This window comes from Malurus melanocephalus, unplaced genomic scaffold (assembly GCF_030028575.1).
Source record: "Malurus melanocephalus ecotype Western Australia unplaced genomic scaffold, MMel_1.1 scaffold_508, whole genome shotgun sequence".
Taxonomy (NCBI): domain Eukaryota; kingdom Metazoa; phylum Chordata; class Aves; order Passeriformes; family Maluridae; genus Malurus; species Malurus melanocephalus.
This window is the reverse complement of record NW_026623740.1, coordinates 345,579-356,199: the sequence shown is the minus strand read 5'-3', so window position 1 is coordinate 356,199 and position 10,621 is coordinate 345,579. Positions and strand designations below refer to the sequence as shown.

Genomic DNA, 10,621 nt, shown 5'->3' with positions numbered 1-10,621 from the left:
AACTCAACCTTTTCAACAAAGCCCCAGAGTGATGACAGCCCTACACTCAGTGTGTATATTAGACAAATTTTTTTGTGGCTGAAAATCATCATCCCTTGACTGAAACCAAAGCTTCCACAAGGACTGACACAAGAACACTGAAGCTGCAGTGCAGATCCTAAATGTCAGATCCTAAATTTGACTTTCCAGAGCACTCTATTAAACAGAGCAAAAAAATATCATCAGTGAAGAAAGAAAACAATCAAAGCAAAGCATTTCCATTTTGTACATCCACATGAACATAACTGACTGTGAAACAACTTGCACTTGCATGTTGTAAACATGTACATTATTTAAAACAATATATTCACCATTAAACTCTCTATTTTATGCACACTTCTTTTACAATCAGCTTGTTTGTGTCTTTAAAAACAAGGAATGCCTTCTTCAGCACTCCTGGGAAGTGCAGTGTGCCCCAAAGCTATTCAGAAATACAGATTCATAGCAGAGCCACTTTATTGTCTTTAACAACTGACTCCTCCACTTCTTGTTGTTCACTGGTGAAAGTAGAAATAGCAAYATGAGAAATACTGTTCTTTGAAAAAATAACTGTATTCCTTGAAGTCTCAAAAATAGGTATGTGGCTTGGACAAACACACATGATGGCATTTTGTTGTAAGTGTTCTGCTGGATGGACTGTGTGATGGTCTCCACGGCAAGCAGACAATTCCTTCTTGCTGCCCAGCTCCTCTCTTGCTCTGCGGTGGCAGAACTGGCAGCTCCCTCCTCGCCCTGGGGTCAATGTGTCCATGGTGCACAGCTGATGTGTGTGCTGGTGGTGAAAACAGAGCAGCCTCCTTCCCTGCAAGGCATTGCCTCGTGTGAATAGTGGGAATTGGGTCCCCTGTCATAGGGCTGGGTTTACAGCTATCCCTTGTGAACTCATTCCCAGAAGGGACCTTTCCTATGAGCTGATGACTCGAGTAGGTAGACATGTACACTGTCTCTCCATTTAAAATCTACCAATTGAGGGTAAAGCTTAGGGTCTACTTGTGTCAGGAAAGGAAAATCAACCTGGTTAGACACAATATTTAAAAATGGTTTCAAATCACTATGGAGGAAATGGAGTCCTGTTTTTGAAGTCTATACTGAACTGTATTGCATAAGTCATTCCTGAACACTGAGGAAAGTTTATTGTTCATCCACGTTGACAGGGATGTGTTTGCTAATTTCAGTAGAAACTGAAATAGATTATCAAGACTTTTGGCATTTTATCTAATGATTAGGGACTTGAGAGCAGACAGATTCTAAAAGCAGATGCTTCCTGTGCTAAGACATTAGTTTCCCACTTCTTTCACAGGAGCATTTACTGCCATGATCAAAATTTTGTAATTGAGACAAGCACTCATCTAGCATTTATCTCACGATTTCTATGAAATAAAACCATAGTTTCCAAACAAATTTCACAGTTTATTCAGAGTGACAGAATTGTGCCTTGATGATGAGCTTCTGGGCAGAGTTAGAGTGACAATTTTTCCTACAAATAAATATTCTTTACCTACCAGTATTGTTAAATGAAGTCTATTTTGAGATGTCTTCAGGACTTGTGTCATTAAGCCTGAAGGACTGATCTGTTTCTCTGAGGGTGTTTGAGATCTTGATATGAAATGACTATTTCACCTTAATTTGTTTTATGCACCTGCTAATGGGATGATAATATTTTGGGATATCCTTTGGGAATGGTAACGTTTAGGGGCACTCTTTGGAAAGCATCAAGATTTCAATACTTTGGAATGACTTTCTGCTGTTCGTATGTTTGATTTGTCTTGCAATGTGCAAAATCTTTTAAGTGGTCATTGTGTTTGTTAAAAGGAAAAAAATAAAGGACACCAAGTCAGTTACATTTTGTGAAAGCTGGCAGTTTAAAATCTGGTGTTAAGGGAAAGTACCAAAGCAAAAAGCGCCGCAAGTTTCCGATTGCCACGTACTGGTTCTTTCTTTCCTATTTGCTATCAGTTCCCTGGGGTTGTTCCAAATGTCAGATGGTCGCTTCACACAGCTGGTATCAGAGATGTGGAGATTATACAGCCTGGTGGGCAGGTCCATGTTCCTTCCCTGCTGCAGTGCCCAGRAAGAAATGCTATTCCAGGTCTGCATCACACGTCACTGCTGTCAGAGGCTGATGTGGTTTGAGCAGGACGTGTCCTCCCACCTGGGCCTGCACTCTGACACCACATCTTGCATTCCCACACTCCCACCCTCCTCCCCAATCTTTTCACAAGCAGAACATGAAACGATGTGTTTGTAATGGCKGGTGCTGAGCTAGGCAGATGTCTCTCCAGACTTTAATGCAACGAGTTCAGAGTCCTCCAGGTATCTTCCATTTAACTGTTCATTGTTGGCATCGTGATGGTACAGGTAAACGGGGACCTCTGTGATGGAYGTGGCCGTGTAGGAGGTAGATCGTGTGGAGCAGTGCTCACGGCGCCTTTGGCCCCACTGGGTTTTGTACTGCGTCCACTGCCTCTTCAAAGCTCCCTGCACCTGTTAGAGAAACACACAGACACGGTGAGGCATGATAAAAACCCCTGGAAAGGAAAGGAAAGGAGAAGTTCCAGGTCTAATTCCATCAGGTTCCTCTCTCCCTCTGTGTGTTCCTGAAGCAGTTTTTCAGCTCTCAGTCTTAACCCCCTCCCTGTTTACCCTGTGTTAGCAATAAGAATAAAATTCTGCAGTCACATGTAGGTTAACTCATCCTGTAAATGTGGAAGAGATTGCTGCACAGGAACACAGTACARTGCTAAGGTAGAAGAGGGAAGAGGATGGGGGAATGGGGACTAAAACCCACTTGATGCCACAGCTGGATTCTTGCCCCTGAAATGCCTAWTGCATTTTGATGCCTGAAGAAGCTCAGCCTTGAGTAATGAGTGTTTGCCATGAATGGAAAAGTGTAAGTACACTTCAAGAGCTTGCCAGGACTAGTTTTGTAAACAGAGTTAGAGGATTAGGACAGTTAAACAGGGATTTTGTTCCAGTAATTTAGGGGCAGGTTCTATGCTTGCAATTTATAGTGTTGGTCATAGTCAGAGGATTTCAAACTTAGAACATTCATCTGCTAGGAATAAGATATTTTATTCGACATTGACATTTAGGGTGATGTTATACATGGTGCTAGGAAATTATTTAAACTATTGAATCCTKCCAGGGAATAAGAAGTCCTTCTCCAGCTGCATGTCCAGGTGTGGGGGCTCTTGATAATGCTKCTACATGAGTAGAAAGTGGGCAAGTCTTGCCTCTTTTTGTTTAAATCAGTGATTCCAAAGTGAGAATAAGAGCAGTTTGGCACAATAATCTTRTGTAAATGAACCCCTCCTCCAGAGGAAGGCAGGTGCAGGAAAGGCACTGTAATGACAGGAGTCCACAAGTTTCTGTGCTCCTGCTGAAGTGGACACTGTTTGTTATTTGGAGAATTYATTGCTATTCACCTTCTCCTAACACATAAAGAAAAGAAAACAAATGGCTCTGCAGGTTAATTAGATATCGAGCGCAGCAAAGGCATATGCTCACAATGCAACTTTAATTACTTGGGCTGTGAGCAAAGTTTACTATGCCAATATTGAGCATTAAAGTGAAATAGCTAAATACAGGAATGTTTTATCACACTATCACCCAAGTTTATTAGTGAAGGTTACTGGGTTAAGTGTAGTGCTGTGGCAGCACTTGATACAGAAATATTACACGAGTTATACTTTGTAAAGATTTCAGTCACTTTAAAATTACCTTTTGATGTTACAGTATGAATATTGTAGCTTAGACACACCAGAAGCTTTGGGGAGTGACTGGAAGAATTCTTCAGAAGCATTAGGGCAGTGAGATCACCAGGGCAAAACACTTTTGTTTTTGTTCTCTGCTGAGCTGCTTGTCTGTCCAAGGATCTGGCCACAAATGGATCATGGACTGTACAAGTTGCTGCATTTGAGTAAAACTTGCTAATCTAGTTTTCTGCCATGATTCCAAGAATCTCAAATGACCATAACGCAGTGCCAACCAAAACCATTCAGGCATGGATTTTAAATATTTGAGCAGCATTACTGAAAATCACATGCACAACCACGACACTTTAATGACTGAGGRGGTGCCTGAGGACCAGGAGACGCAGGGTGATGCCAGCCATGCTTCCCACTGTGATGGCAGGTAAAAGAAAGCAAAGGCTGAAGCAAYGGAGAGCCCAAGTTTATTTACTCTGCTCTTCAAGACTTTAAGGATTTTTGTGTTTTGTATTAGCCATTCTCGCCTCATTGGCACATAAGATACGTGGATGTTTTTGTCCCAAAGAGATTTTCCATTCTGCTGTCCAGCTTTTCAGCCTAGAAGCAATCCCAGGCKTGAAAATGTGTTTTGGTGAGCAGACTGTTGCAGAGACCTTGTATCATCTGCACAACACTGTTGCTCTTGGACAGAGACGGCGGACAGCAGGATTTTCTGTGAAAATGTGCAAGAAGTTTTGTCATTTTAGAAGTAACAAAAAAAATTGTTTATGTGTTCCACATGACTGCAGACATTGATACAGCTTCTTATTTTTTTTACATTTCTTACAACAGATGGATTCATAGTACTAAAGTGAGGTTAGTGAGGCAGTAGTGATGAATGCATTGTAAAGCACGGTCAAGTGGTTCTGAGTTTAGCATTGTTTGTCCTGGCTAAACTTCATGTATTTCAGTCTTGAAGTTAAATATTCCAGCAAGAAAAAGTAAATTCAGATTAGCCAGGCTTCTGCAGTACTAAAATCAACCTCCTTGCCGCACACTGAATTTTCTCATGAGGGCTAATTTTAGCCTCTATGGCAGCAGATGCATGCACCAGCTTGGAAAAAATCTTATGTCATGACCCAAGACCTGAGTCTGTATTAGAGAGRTTTCACCATTGACACTGTTCACCTTAATGGGAAATTCAAAAAAGAGCTTCCCTACTAGTCTAGCAAATAAAATTTCCTAGAAGAAAATAATGAGAGGGTTTTTCAGCACTCCTGCCACTGACAGTCTGCAAATCTGAGGTAGATGGAATAATTTTGAAAATGCGCCTAAAGGTGAAAAGTACCCAACCACCAATAAAATCACTCTCAACACATCTGAGAATCCTGCATGCTCACAGTCACTTGTTCTTACTGCCTGACATTGATCCRTACTTCTGATCAGCTGCTCCACCAAGAAGTCATCAAACATGCAGATTGGCAAGCAGATGCTTCAGATATATCAATTAGTGCCTAATTTGAGAATTGTATTCTGGATTTGTAAAGGTCAATATGCTCTTCTGATACTGTAGCATTGCCAAAAGTACTTGAAGTACTTAGAGCTGGTTGATGAAGCAAAGAAACTAATAGCCTTTAAGAGATTTTGYATTTTCAGTGCATTTAATTGTGGCCTTTCCTCATTTTTAACATTGCTACAACCTTTAATCTAGACACAAGTCCATGTGTTCTCATTAGAGATGCTGAATCAACCTTTTGACACTAGAGCTGTGAAACATTAAGAGAATTTGTTTTTCAAAATCTGATCTGAAAAAAAAATGAAAGATTACACTGGGGAGAATGAAGAAGGCAACGATCAAGATTTTGGGGTTACACATCGTTTGAAGGCCACTGAGGGGATATTGGAGCACTGCTTGTACACAGCTATGCAGTCATTCTTATGGAGAGAGGATGCTTCAAAAACTGCCTGACTGGTGCCTACTTTCTTCACAGCAGGTCCTCAATACTAGGGAGTACCAGAAGTTTTCTTTGTTTCCAGGGCATGGATATTTGCTGTGTCAGAGTGATGACAGTGGGGCAGAAGGAGAAAGGTGATAATAGCCTGCAGATACCAGGGACAGAAATGTGTTAGGAGAAGGGCTGTACATGTCTTCAGCTTTTTTTAGTTGGACTCATGAAACCGTGAACTTCTGCAGCGTGATTTTTACAGCTTTTATTTCATGTTAGGCTCTGATRTCTTAGCTGCTCACATTTTGTCATTCTCTTTCATGTCTCCTGAGAAGCCATGCTACAGAACTGCAGTGGGAGGCCTCTCATCTTTCTATCCTTGAGTTTCCCTGTACATTTACAAGGGAGGCAGCCAGAGGCAAATGCACAGAGATGTCGACAAGTGGTGGCAGAATTTAATACTCCCTGCTGTCCTGAATGTTATCAAATCAGCCAGTAGYACCTTATCAATAACAAAACTTGCTTCCAGTCTCTATCAAAACATCAGTGTGATCACATCATTACATGGAATTTGCTGGTTTCTAATAATATCCAGGGATAAACAGGAGMACAAATATCTCTCTAGGTTGACATACTGAGTGTTAGCAWYACAAAATTTGTTCTGTAYGTAACTCATCTGYTCTGGAYTGAGAATGAACTTTTAAATGGACTTCATAAATAGATGGTATTTTATTTCATTCCAGTTGAATGCTTTTGATGTATTGAAAAAGCCTTTTTCTGTCAACCATCTTTGAAAAACGGCTTGCTGTAGGAATTTAAATGGTTCTTGACATATTTCAACCTGCTATTTTTTGTCAGAAAAAAAAAGTAATGTGTACCTAAATCCCACTGTATTTGTATATATATATATATATATATATATATATGATCTAGCTGTAAGAGAACAGGAGAGATCTTTGCCAACAGGGTTTTTATTTCTCATTACTACACAAGAAACATTGACTGTGAAAAGCCCAGTGCTAATCCTCAAAGGAGCACAAGTAATTGCACTCTTCCACCTCTGACAGTGCTTCCAGGGATGGATTTGACATGGCTCTGGGCTTGAACACAGCACTGCATTCTCTAAACAGATCCCTGAATATCCCCTCTGCTTCTTATAGAGTATTATGGTCCTTCCTGCTGTTCTAGGGCAGGAAGGGAAGTAAAGCATTTTTTCTCCTTTAGTTAGACCTCCATCTCAAACTTGCAGATAGTGAGAGATCTGTGTCATGCCTGTATCTCATTAGGTACCTTCTCCTTTGTAGTGGTGACACCCCTGATTTGTCTGCTCAGAGAGATTCCAGTYACACTGCACAGAGCTGCCAGAAATGCACAGCACTGCTTGTGTGTGGGGAGTAAAAATGACTCAGAGTTTGTAGCGAGACAGGCTTCACATCTGCATTAATGAACAGCAGAGTGACTATTTTTCAARTTCTGTTGGTTTTCTTATTATTTTTTTTGTCTTATTATTTCTTATGCATTTCATATGCTTACCTCACCATTGAAGAAGCAGAATATAGTAGCCACGAGTAAGCCCTAAGAGAAAGAAAAAGAGTTTAGGGATCAGAATATACAGACTTCTTCATCATATTTTGGAAATTGATGGATACAAGATAAAAACTTTACTCCACTTCCTCTGCACCACAGACACTCCCCATCTTTCACAGGTGTGTTATTACAAAAAAAAATTTTTGTGTTTTCAAAATGTTTTACAATTTCTTCCCTATATTACTAGTTTTTAGAGATTATTTGTTATGGCTATGAAGTTATCTCTATGTTAGAGATGTAGAAAAGGAAAACGAAAGATAGATATGTATTTTGCTCACAGAAGAGAACCACACTGCCACTGATTTTCTGAAGAGGTGGCAGAGGAATYGTGTCCTATATATTGCCACTCATTTGTCAGAGTGCAGCTATCTGGTCAAAAGTGTCAGCCACAGAGAATCCTCCTGCCCCAGGAAGGCTTTAAATTGAACTGTAGGTCAGGATTAATGAACTTGTATGTTGGGCCATCACAGTGGATGGAGGGGATGTGAAAAGAGGTGTAAGTGGTCAGGAAAACAGAAAACCACACCACAATAGATGAACTAGAAGATAGGGAGGCAGAAAAAAAGAGACACTGCAGATCATAGCTTGATCCTGAGTGGCTTTAAATTAATTTAATCATCACCAAGTTGCTCAGATAATAATTCACTACTKCTATAAGATTAAACAGGGCCAAGGCAGAAATATGAGATGAGAAAGAGTGAAATTAAGACAGAAACTCTTATACAGAGAGCCTGCCATTCAGGATTATGTAGTTACACTGGTTCATGTCCTAACTGCATTCGCTTTTATTAAAATAGATTACATAGCATCACTGGGAGCCAAATGCCTTCATTTTAAATTACKTAGAGCAGTTATTATAAACTAAATGTATGGCAGTTTGTGAAATTGAGAGGAAAACTGCAGCTTATGTTCCCAAGGGCTGCTTTGAAGAGCTTTACAACTGTATATTTTCTATAAAATCTTCATTTAAATGATTGCCAGTTGAATTGTAGGTAATGCTTTGCAAAATGTCTTGGATTCTCAGATGTACATTTTGGACCACAATCAGCTGGTAAAGCAATAAGGTTTTAAGAAAATTATTCTATAGAGATACACAAGCTGGTTAGGCCAAGTACTGACCACTTCAGTTTTGCCAATTATTTTTCTGTAATAGATTTTCTCTGATGCAGAATTTGTGATTTGACATAATTTCAAATATCAACACAGAAAAGCATGTAGGAGGAGGATGAAGGGTAGACATAGTGAGAAAAAGAAGATTCTTTTCACATTTTGACAAAGCAATGAGTATTCTCAAAAAAACTCAAATCTCAGCATACAGTAAAAAATGCACAATAGCTTGTTCATAAGTTTTAGGCTGAGAAGCACCAAAAAGTCAAACAAAACCCTACAACTCTACAGTATAACTTTGTCAGACCAGATAACACCAAATCAAAATTTTTGCAAGGATAGGAAATAAAGCCTGTGAAATGTGAACAGTCTGGCAAAACCTCTGCTCTTGAGCTGCACTGTGCACTTGCAGCATGGCTCCCACTATTTTGCTAGATGTGGTTTTGCTAACAGCAGTCAGTCATAATGGCAGATGAGATGGATCTTGTTCTTCCCTGGAAGCAGGGATGTTCAATGGACACTCTACATGAGGCATGGCAAATCAGAAGACAGAAGGGGGAGAGAAAGAAGAAGAGAAATAATTTCCAAGTCTGCGCTTCAGTGAGAGCGTTCAGGGGGAATTTGGGAACCTCAGTTCACCTAAAGACAGAAACTGAGCAGAACWATTGAAATGAAGCCATTTTCCATTTCGGTTCCTGTATGGTGTTGGGATTCCTCTGTTACATCCTGCAATCACTCCACTTTTCTGCTATTCAAGAGTGTAGTTCCCTTACTAACACTTTCTCCAGACAATTCTGACAGAAAAGCTAAAAAAGGTGTGATGATGCCTCACATCCTTTTCAGTTGCTTTTCTAGTTTGGAGTGAGCTGAAAGCACCTCTGACTTCTTATTTTGAGACCACACATGTTGAACATGTTCTGGCTGAAGAGATTATTTTCTCTAGTCCATTCCACACAGATCTCATCACTCTTCTTGCACCTGCTGTGGCCCTCTGGGCACTRCCATCTRTATTTCTATTWMTATTTCTTTTTTTCTCTTTCTTCCATTTCATGCAGAAAGTTTTGCCCATTTTTCAGAAGGCTTTTGTTCTCTTCAKCAGTAAAGCTGCAGAGATATCAGTAACAGACACCAGCTTTGTTGGCTTGGATCCAGGAGGGCTTGGCATGGCCATAATTCTACCATGAATCTATTAAAACATGTGACAGACTACATGGAGATTAATTATTTCATTTAGGGCCCATGAGTGATTTCTCGTATCTTTTTGACATATATCTTCCAGACTCTCACTGCTGCTKGTTTTGCTCAGGATAAAATTCTTGCTGAGAATGAGATCTCTAGGTCAATTATACCTCTCTGCCACTGTGTGGAGTTGTTAAACTRACCTGTGATATACTGTCTGCTCTCAGCAAGGTAATGTTGGCTGTGGCATYGAAAGCAGAAATGAGGAATATATTTATTTTGAGATTAGGGCCTTGAATGACTTCTTCTAAAATTCTTTATTTTTGAAACTATGTGAAGAACAAATGAATGTGGCTTTTGGTTGAATTGTGCCCTAGGGATCGTCCAGAGCCAGCAGTTCTCAGACCCTCATGTACCTTATTAACACTGTAGTGAGTTTTTTCCTGTGTTTATGTACTGGTCTAAGTACATTCTTTGCTTGACAGGTATTTAATTTGTATCTCACTCTCCTAGAAGACAAGAGTGTCTTGAAGAGAAGCTCGATTATTTGCTCAGGTTAAAAAGAAACATATTAAAAATACCTATACAGATACTGTAAATTTAGATAGGTTTCTCTCACCTCTTTTTATTTTTTAATTCGGGTTTATGTCTCCATTAAACCAAGAAAWCATATATAGATATACTTATTTCTGCTATTCCTGACCATGTCCATGGCTTTAGTTTTTACCCTAACCAACTACACACTGTGTTGCTGTTTAGACTTCAGTGGGATGATTATATTAATTGTTGATGGTAGAAGATGATGGTGTATGTAATTTTACAGATGGTMATAATAGAAAAAACAGTTTCTGGCTCTCTATGTGGACTTTGTTCCATGTCCATTCACTTCTCATTTCTAGATCTGAATGGACAGCAAAAAAGAAGAAAAATGTGGCTGAGGTTGTTCATAGTTCATTGTTCACCTCCCATTCCCACCTCTCATTTTGGCAAAGACAAAAWGCTTTGAGGAAAACAGCAGTGCATTTCTCACCACCTCCATCCACAGAACATTCATACAGCCTCTCTGAGGTAAAA

General features: G+C 39.8%; 1 protein-coding gene across 1 annotated transcript in view; it reads right to left on the bottom strand.

Annotated features, from left to right (window-relative positions):
• Positions 1-761: 761 nt before the first annotated feature.
• Positions 762-10,621, bottom strand: part of LOC130582581 (calcitonin receptor-like) — a 155,438-nt gene continuing 145,578 nt past the window's right edge. Inside the window, exons 12-13 of the mRNA XM_057381377.1 lie at positions 7,208-7,249; positions 762-2,523 (exon numbers count right to left, since the gene is read on the bottom strand). Coding sequence (XP_057237360.1) covers positions 2,302-2,523; positions 7,208-7,249 — 264 coding nt within the window. The 3' untranslated portion in view covers positions 762-2,301. The remainder of the gene's footprint in view (positions 2,524-7,207; positions 7,250-10,621) is intronic.